This window comes from Felis catus, chromosome C2 (genome assembly GCF_018350175.1).
Source record: "Felis catus isolate Fca126 chromosome C2, F.catus_Fca126_mat1.0, whole genome shotgun sequence".
Lineage (NCBI taxonomy): Eukaryota > Metazoa > Chordata > Mammalia > Carnivora > Felidae > Felis > Felis catus.
The window spans coordinates 11,573,170-11,587,144 of NC_058376.1; the positions used below are offsets into that span (position 1 = coordinate 11,573,170).

A 13,975-nucleotide genomic window follows, 5' to 3' on the forward strand; every position below is an offset into this window, starting at 1 on the left:
TTGGACTTCCTGGCCTCCAGAACTGTGAGAAATTAATTCACTTCTGCTATTTAAGCCACCTAGACTACTATACTTTATTATGGCAGCCCACCCTAAGACAGCCACTGAACTGTATATTTTTTAATGATCAAATTTCTGTCATGTGAATTTTACCCCAATTAAAAAAAAAAAAACCCTAAAGGTCCCTACACATCTTAGTTCCAATACCTGGCCCTGTTTCTGCTACAGAGGAGGCACATAATAAATGGCCACTCAAAGAATGAATGCATGAACAAAAAACCAATGATGTCACTTCCTGTTCAGAACTCTAAATGAATGTCTAACTACCGACAGGAAAAGAAAATTCCATATTCAAAGGATTCCTGTCCTTATTTGCCTTTGAGACTTCATTCCCATTATTACCAACCTGAAATGTTCTTCCTTCCCACTTGTAATGACCCTATTCATCTTCAGTCTCAACGTGACTGAGACCTCCTGCACAGAGATTTCTACTTCATGCCTTTCCCAGTCTATGCCAACCCACGTAAGTAAGCTGTGCTGTGCATCTATGCTACTGTCTTCAGGACTTTACCACACTTAGGTACTGCTTTGGTGATTATTTATATGGATGCCCTAAATCCTCAATTCTATTATAACCTTCTTGATGGTACGGACCACACCTGTTAACGTTTAAATTCTTCACCGTACTCAACACATAGCTTCACACAAAGAACATTATCAATAAGAAGTTTATCAGTAAACAGAAAAAAAATTTAATTTAAAGAGGAAATCGGGAGAGCTAGTGTCCTGAGCAGGCTAGCTAACCACTGAGCACTTTAAATGCAGCTAAATGACACTGACAAATATAATAAAATATGCAAATTAATATAGAGAGACTCCATAAACTTCATTTGCCTTAGTATCAATTATCATCTCATTATCAATAATTCATAGCCGCTCTAGAATATTTTAATAGTGTGATGAGCTTATTATTATAAATGAGGATTTTTAAATTTTATTTATTTGCATATATATTTTTTTAATTTGAGAGAGAGTGCAAGCAGGAGAAAGAGGCAGGGGGCGGGGGGTGGGGAGAGAATCTTAAGCAAGCTCCACACTCAGCACAGAGCCTGACGCGGGGCTCAGTCCCAGGACCCTGGGATCGTGACCTGAGCCAAAATCAAGAGTTGGACACTCAACTGAGCCACCCAGACGCTCCAATGAAGGTGTTTTAAAATAGGTTCTTACTAAATTTAAAATAGCTTCCTGTTATTAAGGAGTTTCCAATTTTCTTATAACAGTGTGAGAAAATAACAAGAGGCAGTTTTACATCCTATTTCGGCACTGGTGGTACTAAGCAAGCACTGTAAAGGTTTACCAACTTCGAGTGTTCTATAAATAACAGCTATAAAATTTTTGGTTGCTGGTAAATAATCAGATTTCAGTTTAAAAGTAGTGAAGTCCGTAATGTTCTTATTTCTCTACCTATAGTCAAATCCAAAACATGTTAAAAGTGTCTCCTTTCTAAGGTCAGTTAAGGGAATACAGCAAGAATGTCAGAAGCTACATTTCTTTTTACCCCCGTCTTTGCCTTAGAGGCGGAAAACCTCTAATATGATGTAACTGAAATGGAAAGACTGCCTTACCGGGCAATTTCTTCTCTAGCTGTTGTTGCTCATCTTCTAAAACTGGTTCCTCTGGTAACCTCTGATCTACTGCCGTTGAGCTGATGACAGATATACCACTGCCAGATCGAACTCGTCTGCAATTGGGGAAACAAAGCAAAAAAAAAAATGGATTCACACAAAGCCGTCTAGGTAGCACCGAGCCAACGGTGGAAAAGAGTTTTTAAAGATGATGCCACATCATGGAGAAAATCTCACGTATCGTGAGGAAAAGATAAAGATCTGGTCCTGTTTACAAAGAGGTTTTTAAAAACGAGTACATGAATGCTACCAGAGGCTAAGTGCCAAGCTTATTTGGATATTTAGAATTATCACCTAAATCAGGGCAATTGCGAAGGACTGAATTAGTGAATAATCATCGAGTGTCTAATCTTTAATTATTGTTATTATTATTAATTCAGTCTAGGTATCGTGTGTCTAGAACGGTGCCTGGGTCCACAATCAAGAGTTCACTGTTGTTACCATTACCCTTTTATGGAACATGAAATCCACCAAGGAAGATTAGCAGCTCAGCTGAATGGAAGCCTCTCTCTTCCCCTTACAAAATCTTTTTTTCCATTTTATCTCATAATAAACACATGAAATCTCTACACTTTACAGTCCCTAAAACAAATCACTTAGTTGCCTGATTTGTTTCACCTTAAACCACTAACCTTGCTCTTTGAAACCAATCTACCTTTTTGTTTTAACGCGTTTTTTTTTTTTTTTTTATCAGCTTCCAGCCTTGTGTCTCTTGTGATTTTTGCAACGGTCAGACCTTACAAACCGCCCAACTACCATTTCTTCCTACAGTCAATTTTCTCAGCTCACTCCATGTATGCGCCCACAGCAACAGCACCGTTTCTTTTCTTTTTGTGGGGATTCCTTCCCCTCGGCCTTCCCAGAAAGTCTTATTTGTGTGTGTGTGTTTTCTGTTCTTTGTGCTTGTAAGATTTCATGTTTGTCTTTTAAATTAAAGCCTAAAGACATCGTTGTCTGGGAGGGGAGGTGTGTGTGGCGTGTGTAGGTAGAGGATACCAGTCACCGCAGATCTCTCCAAACTGGACCTTGGTCTACTCTTGATATCTCTACTGACACTGTGTTTCAGACTAGGATAATTTTCTTTATTTAGCTTCCTGACTATAATTTCTACATTGCCAGTATTTTGTTGCCTATCCAATGGATAGAATTCACAGGCAGAATTTCCCTGCCTTCTTTTCTCTTATTTTTTGTTTTTTGGGGGGAGGGAGGGGCAGAGAGAGAGGGAGAGAGAGAGAAGTCCAAGCCAGCTCCATGCTCAGCAGGGAGCCTCATGTGGGACTCAATCCCACAACCATGAGATCATGACCTGCGCCAAAATCAAGAGTTGGATACTTAACTGACTGAGCCACCCAGGCATCCCTCCCTGCCTTGTTGTCTACATACAAGTTATTTTAGTTGTACTTCAACTGCTAACATTTTTGCTGAACTTTGACTATATAGATTGGTACAAAAATCATCCCTCTTTTGGTATTTTACTAATATACTATAAATACTTTAAAGAAAAGAACAGGTCCAAGATTAACACAGGGCCTAGATAAGATTTTCTTCACTTCATGGATATTTCATTTACTTACCAGGAATAAAAATGAGCAAAAGATACACGTAGCCAACAAAGCCCAGTTTGAAATTCACATACCAAACACACAGTTTCTTATAAGAGCCAAATGTTCTTTACCTAAAGGAAGGCGGAATGTACTCTGGAGGCAGGACAGGTGGCAGTGGTTGGCCAGACATCGCTACATCAATCAGGTGCATAGCCAGGATAAATTCTTCTGCTGTGAGTTTTCCATCTTGATCAATGTCAGAAAGATTCCTATTCAAAAAAGTTAATTATTTTCTAACTTCACGAAAATGCATGCTTGTTACTATTCATGAGTGATTGAAATGTTCTCTTTTCTTATTCTGACTCTAGGCCAATTGAGTCTCTCTATGCCTTGTCGGTTTATAAAAATAGTGCCTATTTCATAATACTGTTGGAAAGATAAAAATGAGACAATCCATACAGTTGGGATGGCATTCAGCAAATGTTAACTATGATTATAATTATGCTTTTCTCAATCCCTGCCAGCCCATTTAAAATGCATCATACCCACATTTTATGTGTCTTTAAACACTATGCTCGGCAAACTATCAGGTCAGATAGTAAACATTTAAGCTTTCCAAGACACGGTCTCTATCACACTGAATTCTGCCCTTGCAGCAGGAAAGCAGCCGTGGACGATCCATAAATAAATGAGCGGAAAACCTTCTAAAAACAGATGCAGGCCAGGTTCCACCCATTTAGGTTAGTTGGCCTGTGGTTGACCTAGACCTACAAGGGTGGATCCTTATGGCCTTCTGCCTCAGAGTCAAGGTGTTTGCTGCTCCTTAATCTCAAGATCAACGGCTACCACTCCCCATAATCGACATGCCCTAATAGTTAATGACAGTGAACAGATTTTTCCAGCAAGTCCAAGAATGTGATTTCACTTAACAACACCAAAAGAGGATGCCAGACAACAAAGCTGTTCACCAGAATGCGAACAGGACAGATACTGCATTGGGAAACCGGCTCTGCTGAGGCCATAAATCAAGAAACTCCTCTTAAGTCTAAAACTTCCTTAGGTGGCATACGCCGTTTTGGTTTTCAGTTTTAAGGTATAATGTCCATGCAGTGACATTCGCCCTTTCTAGAGCACAGTTCTGCAAGTTTTGACAGATTCAGTTGTGTAACTGAATTCAGTCAGTTGTGTATCACACCACACGCAATAGTTCCATCACCACCCAAAATTCCCCCAAGTCTCTCATTCCCCCCCTTGCCTTGCCCACAGCCCCTGGCAGCCACTGATCTCTTTTCTGTCCCTCTAGCTTTGTAATTTCCAGATGCCAGGCTCCTGCCAGCTCTTTCTTATCCTCTCCTCCTTCCCATGCCCCATCACCAGCCACTCCTGGGTAAATTCGATTAGAAGGCAGTGGAGTTCTCCCCCCCCCCCCACTTGCCTAAATAATCGCTGTAAACATTTAATTAAAATACCTTTTTGTTGTATAGAAAGGGAATATAATAACACTCTAGCAGGATAAGTCTCAAGTATTTTTTTCAGAGAGAGCAGGTTATAAGTGAGAAACTTAAGCATTTCAATATATTCCAGTGTCACAAACATACCTAATAAACTGCCAGTCAACCTCCATAAATGTTAGATCTCAAGTTTATATTTCAGAGGGCCCTAGGATACTGGCACATACCCAGACTTAAAGAGATCTGGATGTGTCGTATTAACTGGTCTATTGTGTTTATTAACTGGTCTATTATTATTCGATTGCAAAAGGAAGATCCTTTAACACAAAGCAGAAGGAACCAGGATGGGTGAAGGGACTAGCACTAGAGCGTGACCACTTATGAAGCAACCATATCAATGGGCCCTACGGCAAAATCATGAACCTCGCATGTAAGCAATTAAAGCAACTCAAGCTATTAAAAATCATTACAAAATAGCCAGAGACATTTATGTGCCCTCCCTCCTCCCCCCAGTGGAAGTACACAGTAATCTCTCTCATGTAGTCTTGCAAAAAAAAAAAAAAAAAAAAAAAAAAATCAAACTTGAATTTGATGAGTGGTTCTCATGAGTGGGATGATTTTGTATCCCAGGGGCATTTGTCAGTATATGGAGACAGACATCTTTGTCACACCTGGGGATGGGGGTCATGTTACTGGCATCTAGTAGGTAGAGACCAGAGAGGCTACTGAACAACCTATAATACACAGAACAGCCCCCGACAACAAAAAAGTATGGGGCCCAAATGGCCAACAGTGTTAAGTGGAGAAACCTTGCTCTAGACCCAATGACCAATCTACTCACAGGAATAAATTAACACAAGGATGCAACCATCAAAAGTTAGACTGGAGAAACTATAGGACAAAATATCCGGGTTTTTCTTTTGGGGGGTGAGGGTGGAGAACAAAGGGAAGTTTTTAGAACACTTAAACGTGTCAATGAGTTGATGCAAAATATAGATTTATTTACATCTGGTTTGAACCAATCAACTACAAAAAAAATCACAAGTCAACCTAAGGAATTTGAACACTACCTGATTAACTTAATAAGAATTACTACTGAAAATTTTTTATTCGACTACTGATATTATGGTCCTCTTAAAAAAAAATCCCTTTTGGAGATACAGGCTGAAATATCTGCAGATGAAAATGATATAATCACTGAGATCTGACTTAAAATAACCAGGAAGGAGGAGGGGAGAACCAGGGCAGACACAAGTTGAGACTTACTTAAACTGTGTTAGGAGTTCTTGAGCATTCATTAATCTCTCTGCTTTTGTATTTTTCAAAATGAAAAAGGGGGAAAAGAGAGGTAATCATCACAGCTGATTGGAAAATTAAGCACAATCCCTATGTCCCCATCTATAAATAATCGTATCAATCTGAAGACCCATTAAGCCATACCAATGTAAGCCACTTTATACAAACCAAGGAACTTTTCATTCCTTACCAAATTGAAGCCAGCTGAGCCTGTGGTAAACTTGATTGCATAAGAATAGTTCTTGCTTGGGGACCTAAACAGAATCCGGGGGGAAAAAAAAATATAAAGATGAATCAGCAAATCTTCACTGTCCAGGAAGACCAGTGTTGTGCACTTAAGCACTCTGCAATCTCTTGCAATCACAGTGCTTTGAACAATATTTGCTATTACCCAAGGGGCTTTTTCAAAAGGAAATTAAGCGCCAATGAAAAGGGGAAAAAACACAAAGCACAGCACAGCATCTGGAACATACTCAATAAATTCTTGTTAAATCAATGCTTAATGAAAAAAGAGTATGTAAAAAATTAGTTTCAAAATACAACCTGCCCTTTTGTCCAGACTACCATCTCTATTTGTATCAGGCTTTTATTTACAAAACTTAAGGCCTCTAAATTCAGTATCTTCTCCCACCGCCTGCTGTCTCCACCATGACTACTATCAGACACATTTAGAGAAGATTCAGAGAATCTTAGAGAAGGAAGGGACCTTAGAGAGAACAACTCTTGTAACCATTTTATTACACAGTCTTAAAAAAAAAAAAAAGTGACTTGCTCAAGTCTAATATCACAACCATTTCTGATGTTAGCAATAAAGAATTCCCGGAATTCCAACTCTGCTCTCAAAATCAGTTCTCATTTCTTAAAATACTTGTAAATATCTGCACCTCTGGCATGAAACTAGCCTTAGATATCAGATGAAGTCTACAGTGGGAAATTCTGAGTGTTAAAATAAACCAGTGTTAGGGAGAGAGAGACAAATATGTCTTCTACTATCACTGACTCACAAGGTGTGGTCCCAGGACAACCAACAACGGACCAAGGAATTCTAAACCATTATATTGGCAAGATTGCTGTGTATAGATTTTTGCTTTTAGCTATTTTATTTTTCAAATTGGCACCTCATCAAACCCACAAAAATGGATGTGTTTTTACACAGCAAGCAATAGTGGTTAGGGACTTCTGAGAATCACCCCAATGTGTCAGCACACAAAGTGCCCGAGAACTTGCCATGTGACTTGGGGCCGGCAGGCAGTTTCCTTACTAATCGGACTGAGTTTGCTTTCTTTTTTCTTTTTTTTAAATGTTTATTTATTTATTTTTGAGAATGGGGGAGGGGCAGAGAGAGAGAGGGAGACAGAGATCACTGTGCTGACAGGAGAGAGCCCAGTGAGCTCGAGCTCACAAACTGTGAGGTCATGATCTGAACCCAAGTCAGATGCGTAACCAACTGAGCCACCCAGGCACCCCATGGACCAAATTTTCTCATTTCAGAGGTCCTTTTCAGATTTACAAGACCGTGCTTCATCAAATAAGAAACTATAACACGGAACTTAGCATAATACTAGCACGTAGAAAGTGCTTACTTAATGGTAGTTAATATTACAGACAATATTCTTTTATTTACATATAAAATATAGGCAGAAAAGCACACATGAACATATACATATGTATTTTTACATGTGCACAGGTTTACAGCTCAATTTTCCAAATTCAAAACGGCCAAGTAAACCACACCCAATTATGAAACAGCACCCCAGAAGCCCTCTCCAGCTGCCTTCTAATCATCCCTTCGACCAAGTGAGGCCTAACTTCTAACAGTACAGTGTGACCTTGTTAAATCTGGCCTATTTTACTCAACGTTGCAGAACATTAACCCTAACTGCTGTGTGGTGTATCATTTTGTGAATATGTAATAATCTATGTATCATTCTGTTGATGGGCATTCAGGTAGTTTTCAGTTTGGGGCTTTTTTTCACTTGTTTTTTAGAATAGTGAGCATTCTAAGTTTTGGCAAAACAGATGTACACATTCCTGCTGGATGAGTGTGTGTGTGTGTGTGTGTGCGCGCGCGCGTGCTTTTGTATGTGTGTGTGCACGTGTACTGAGAGTATCTAAGAATACAATCTAAGAAGCAATCTTTACTGAATTAATGTGAAAGCTCTAAAAAGTTCTGTGGGATATGAGGAAAGTACACTGATCATTTTGTTTAGTCTTTAATATTGTACTTAGCATGCTGGAACATGAAATTTGCAAAACTTTAGTGAATGCTTTAATTTATGCTTGTAACAATCCTCTCCACTTCAGAACTATATAAAAGTAAGTTAGTATTTCACTTACTCCTAATACTGAGGGTTGATGGAGGTAGGGTGGGGAAGAGAGGAAAATGGGTGATGGGCATTGAGGAGGGTACTTGGGATGAGCATGGGTGTTGTATGTAAGCGATGAATCATAGGAATCTACTCCCCAAACCAAGAGCACACTGTATACACTGTCTGCTAGCCAACTTGACAATAAATTATATTTTAAAAATGGAATAATAAACAAAAAAAAAGAACTGGTCCTGGACCTGGATGGATATCAAGATTTGGATGCCAGTCCTGACTCTTCCTACTCCCTAATGACATATGACATTAACAAAAGTACTTTCACTCTCTAAGAGGAAGTTCCTTCCTCTCTGAAGTGAGGGAAATGATCTAGAAAAGGGATTGGTAAACCACAGCCCACAGGCCAAATCTGGTCCACCATCTGTTTTTGTAAATAAAATTTTATTGAAACACTGCCATGCCCATTCACTTAAGCATGACAATATGGCTACTTTTGTACTACAACGGCAAAGTTGAGTAGTTGTGACAGACTAAAATGCAAGCCTAACATGTTTATGATTTTGCTCTTTACAGAAAAAGTTTGTTAAATACCATACTAGAAGGCCACAATTGTCTTTTGTGATTCTCATACTTGACTCTATATGTCCTAAGACAAGGTTATGAAGCATCAAAATAGACCACCAACACCTAAGATGGCCTCTTATCATAACAGAACAGCATAAAATTGAACCCTGAGTACAGAGAACTATCCTGTGGAAGCCTACATCCATAAAAAGATACCAGTTTTGTAGTACTGGCTTATATGGAAACATTATGGGGATAAACAGAAATCCCAAATTCTTAAACCCTACATGGGCATCCATGTTTGCATAGGGAAGCATTCATGGAAAGGACAGAGAAATGAAATGAAGTTTAAATGACTGAGCCATCCAGGTGCCCCAGAAAATTAAATGAAGTTAATTTATCACAAACAATGACTAAGACTTTAGCTTTTGTGATTAATATATGAATAACCAAGTAGCACGTTCATTGGTTCAGAATGCAAGTTAAGAAAATTCCTCTTTGAGGAGAAGGCTAGCATTGATGAAGTTGTCAGAATTCTATAGCTACATATAGAAACTTATAGAATGGGCCCTCTCTATTTTATAAGATTGTCTCTTTTAAGAGAGTGTAATAGCATACACATCCAGTTATGAAGGAACAAGGGGGTGTCCACCTCAGCAGGTGTATCAGCTAAATCAGCCCAGGGGGGTAAATTGTGCCACTGTTAGATTAGCTTCACTTCCCATGGTGGACAAGCTCTTATCATGAGCTCAGACAGCCTCACTTTCTTCTGCTTAGGACCAATCAATGGCATTCTTATGCCCACAACATACTCTTACAGATGTAGCCAGAAATTGGTAGCATCCATGGGGCACCTGGGTGGCTCAGTTGGTTGAGCGTCCGACTTCAGCTCAGGTCATGATCTCGCGGTTTGTGAGTTCGAGCCCTGCATCAGGCTCTGCGCTGACAGCTCAGAGCCTGGAGCCTGCTTCAGATTCTGTCTCTCTCTCTCTCTCTGCCCTTCCCCTGCTCACACTCTGTCAATCTCTCTCTCAAAAATAAATAAACATTTAAAAAAAAAAAAAAGAGAAATTGGTAGGATCCAAAAGAAGTATGTGAAAATAAAACACAGCAGCAATCAGCAATCCCTCTAACCACCAACAACAGTTATTAACAATGGGCATTAACAACAGTATATTAACACAGGCTACAGCACAGATCTGCTAAGCTGCAGGTTATGCACAATTCCTGGGAGTGCTAACTATAATTCCACTCCACTCCAAAACACAGGTGAATGCAAGCGGGTGGAAGTCACGGTCTAAGGATGACCTACATCCTACTCTAATTAATATTAAAACATAAATTTTCCACAAATCCTATACTTTAACTGGTGTTCATAACATTAGGATGTCACAACTGCAAGGCTGAGAACTACTGCATTAGATTTAAAAATTCTAATTACATGTAAGTTGTAAAATTGCTTTTTAACTCCTTCAAAACAAGAATCCACACACACAAAACAAAACTACTAGAGAAGAAAAACATGAGATTAAGAATATTAAATTATATATTTCATTTGGGCCTCTATGATCTGGGACCTCTTCTCAAGTTTCTTAATAGTCTTCTTATCCTTAAACTGAACGAGTAACTGCTTTGGGGTTCAGGACTCAAATCATTATCTTCATAGCTGTGATCATGACAATTATCTTTGTATTTCATCCATCACAACAAACCGGGTCTGCTTCCATCCAGTCTTATTTACTCTAAAACACAGCCTATATTGATTCCTCATAAAGGGAAAACAAATTTCTTTCACTTATTATTTTTAAGTTTACTGTAATAAATCTATTTTACACGACTATACAAAGATCTAGCTTGAAGATAAAATTCCCATGTTAAATTCTTTCCAGGACAGGGGCGCCTGGGTGGCTCAGTCAGTTCAACGTCCAACTTCAGCTCAGATCATGATCTCGGGGTCCGTGGGTTCGGGCCCCGCGTCAGGCTCTGTGCTGACAGCTGGAGCCTGTTTCGGATTCTGTGTCTCCCTCTCTCTGACCCTCCCCCATTCATGCTCTGTCTCTCTCTGTCTCAAAAATAAATAAACGTTAAACAAATAAATAAATAAATAAAAATGAATTCTTTCCAGGACAAGACAGTAGTAAGTATGTAGATGAACATTAACACAAATCTGCTCTTTCTCGTATATTTCAAATTTTACTGTTTGTCTCAGATATTAAAAGTTCTAAATATTCAAGTGACTGGGTCGTCATCTTTGGAATGAAGACACCGCACTTCAGTCATAAAATACAAATCCTCCCAAGAAAGAATTTCCACATCAATGTCACATCTGAATACTACCTAACTCATTCACAGCATACACCAACAATGCCCTGAAAAATTGTTTTCAGATTTACGGACAATGCAGTTCTGGGTCTGTTTGGAGCACTGGTGTGAAATAAACCACGTTGCATTATACTTAAAACTATCACTATTGAATATTCCTTCAGTGTTGGATGAGCTGGACTGGTTTCTCATGCCATGTATAAAAATGATAGGTACTGTTTTAGCAGAGAGTGAGCGTGGCATTTAGAATATTTGTGTTTAGGGGCGCCTGGGTGGCGCAGTTGGTTAAGCGTCCGACTTCAGCCAGGTCACGATCTCGAGGTCCGGGAGTTTGAGCCCCGCGTCAGGCTCTGGGCTGATGGCTCAGAGCCTGGAGCCTGTTTCCGATTCTGTGTCTCCCTCTCTCTCTGCCCCTCCCCCGTTCATGCTCTGTCTCTCTCTGTCCCAAAAAAATAAATAAACGTTGAAAAAAAAAATTAAAAAAAAAAGAATATTTGTGTTTAACTACAATTTGCACCCCCCCCCCCACAGATATAAATATATCCTTATTTGAGAAAACTGTGAGACACTTTATGAGGGATAAGGCTCAAGATTAGATCAGACCCTTCCAAATCTCACTGAACCCTGAAATTTTTTAACAGATGAATTTTTCTTTTCGAAGTAAAAATTGCAATTGTAATATAGTAAGATAGAATCAGAACTTTAAATTTTGTGTTATATACCAGTGCGTCTCTACTTCAGGCAAATTAACTCTCTCGCCTTCCTTCTGTATTTGTTAGAGGACAGTCACATTTTTTTCTTTCTCAAAGTTTGTATCAGATGTCTCTATTTTCCTTTATTAAAATGACAATTTTCTTTATAATTCTCTAATCAATTTTAAGTGTTTAACTCTCATTAGAAAAGTTTCTGGAGGGACCCCTGGGTGGCTCAGTTGATTAAGCTTCTGACTTCGACTCAGGTCATGATCTCATGGTCTGTGGGTTCGAGCCCTGTGTCAGGTTCTGTGCCGACAGCTTGGAGCCTGGAGGCTTCTGGAGAGTATCCTAAAATCCTTTCTATCCTTCTGATGTAAATAACAGAATCTTTTTTTTTTATTTTTAAACCCACGGAGTTCATATAACTTAACTCTGGCCCCTTGTACAAGGAATGAGATCTAAATAGGAAAAGTGACCTCCAGCTAGTTAGTGGCAGAGCCAGGTGCCAAACTCACCAGCCACTTACTTCCACCCTGCATACTGCCTTGAATGCTGACTCTTTGAGTAGACAGTTTCAAGTTCATCTACTAAGTTGAACTTCAGAACCTGAACCAGTTTTGGTTTACAGCAGTGCTTCTGTGCGAGAGTGCTTTGATTTGCATACTGGTGGGATCCACTGTGCAGAAAGATCCTTGGTCTATGTTCCATTTACCAAGAAGCAACGGGGTCAAAGCCTTAGGCACTGTGGCATTATCAGTAGATGAGAACTTAACATAAGAAGGACAATGAAAACCTTGTTTAGAAAAAAGCAAATAGAGAAAGGCATTTGGAAAATATCTTTGGCCCAACATCTGGAAGCAATTTGGATTTGGAATAAAAATCATATTTCACAAAATTAATTCTCATTTGCAAATACCTGTTAAGTGTCCACTCATAGTTTTGTCATGACTATTGAATAACTGTCTGTATTTCAGTCTGGATGACTGAGGGACAGCCCATTCTGCCGCGGGAGGGGCACTGTGGGGAAGAGGAAGGAGGGGTAAAAGGATGAACAGTGAAGAACATATTTACATTCTTTTAACACCAGTAAACTACGAACTTCCCGAGAAAACCAGCTTTAACATTTTATTAGCTTTCTAATCATTACTTCTGAATTTTCTGTAATGAGTATTTCCGTATTTTAAGGTTATAAACATTTCTCTCAAAACAGACATGCTCATTATTTTTCCAGAATCAAGGGTAAACACAATAGAATAAGTGGCTGTTCCAAGTTATACACACAATTTAATAACTGGAAGCCTCTACAAAATACGGAAAGACCTCTTTGGATCTAAAATGATACAAAAATGTCCAGGCTTTTCCTAACTTCTAGAACAGTTCTCTTTCTGCTCAAAAAGCAATGCTGATAGCAAACAGGTAGCTGCCTTTAAAGGTATTAATTCTTTAACATGTGTAACTTTCTATTCAGCAAAAGACAGGATATAGTTCTTAATGAAGGGAAATCATTTCATTCTGGGAAGTTTAAATTCCCACAAATGGAGAGTTGCCCAGAGAGAACAGAACATTTCCAGGGTCACGGCAAATCAGTGGGGCGGTAATGGAAGGGGCTTTGCTTTCTTTAAGTGCAATCAAGTGCTGACCTTTTCTTGCCAATGTGCAGCAAGCCTGACCCAAGAAAACCCCTGCCAGGAGTCAACTGGGTCTACACCTCCTTAGTGACGAGGTCCTCAGAGTTGTTCCCCCATTAAGTATCACATTGGTACCTATGGCTTGTTAAGAGCCTGGTGTCTAAATAGGGCAATTTAAACAAAATGGCTAAGCTCTCAATGGCATTTCACTTCCAGAACAGATTGTAACTAATACCCCATTTGCAAGTTCCTTTCATTTCAACAAAGATATCTATTCCTCATATGTAAAAGCAAAGTTTTAATCATAAATTGAACCTCTCAGTCATCATTTCCATGTGTTACCTATGCACTTATACTTAACAACATATACTTCATAATGCATTGGAAACGGCTCCCAAGCACTTTAAGAGTACCTAATTACAGTCACGTTTTCAACTATTATAAATTTCTTAATAAAAAACACTTA

General features: G+C 39.1%; 1 protein-coding gene across 8 annotated transcripts in view; it reads right to left on the bottom strand.

Moving 5' to 3' along the window:
* ITSN1 (intersectin 1) overlaps positions 1-13,975 on the bottom strand; it is a 220,478-nt gene that overhangs the window by 112,248 nt on the left and 94,255 nt on the right. For 7 of the 8 annotated variants that reach the window (XM_023238780.2, XM_023238781.2, XM_023238779.2 and 4 more), the window contains exons 8-11: positions 12,798-12,898; positions 6,167-6,230; positions 3,361-3,498; positions 1,626-1,741 (exon numbers count right to left, since the gene is read on the bottom strand). In XM_023238780.2, the coding sequence (XP_023094548.1) occupies positions 1,626-1,741; positions 3,361-3,498; positions 6,167-6,230; positions 12,798-12,898 (419 nt within the window). Of the gene's footprint in view, positions 1-1,625; positions 1,742-3,360; positions 3,499-6,166; positions 6,231-8,445; positions 8,451-12,797; positions 12,899-13,975 lie in introns of those variants that run through there. The other variant, XM_019839414.2, reaches the window with a different exon arrangement.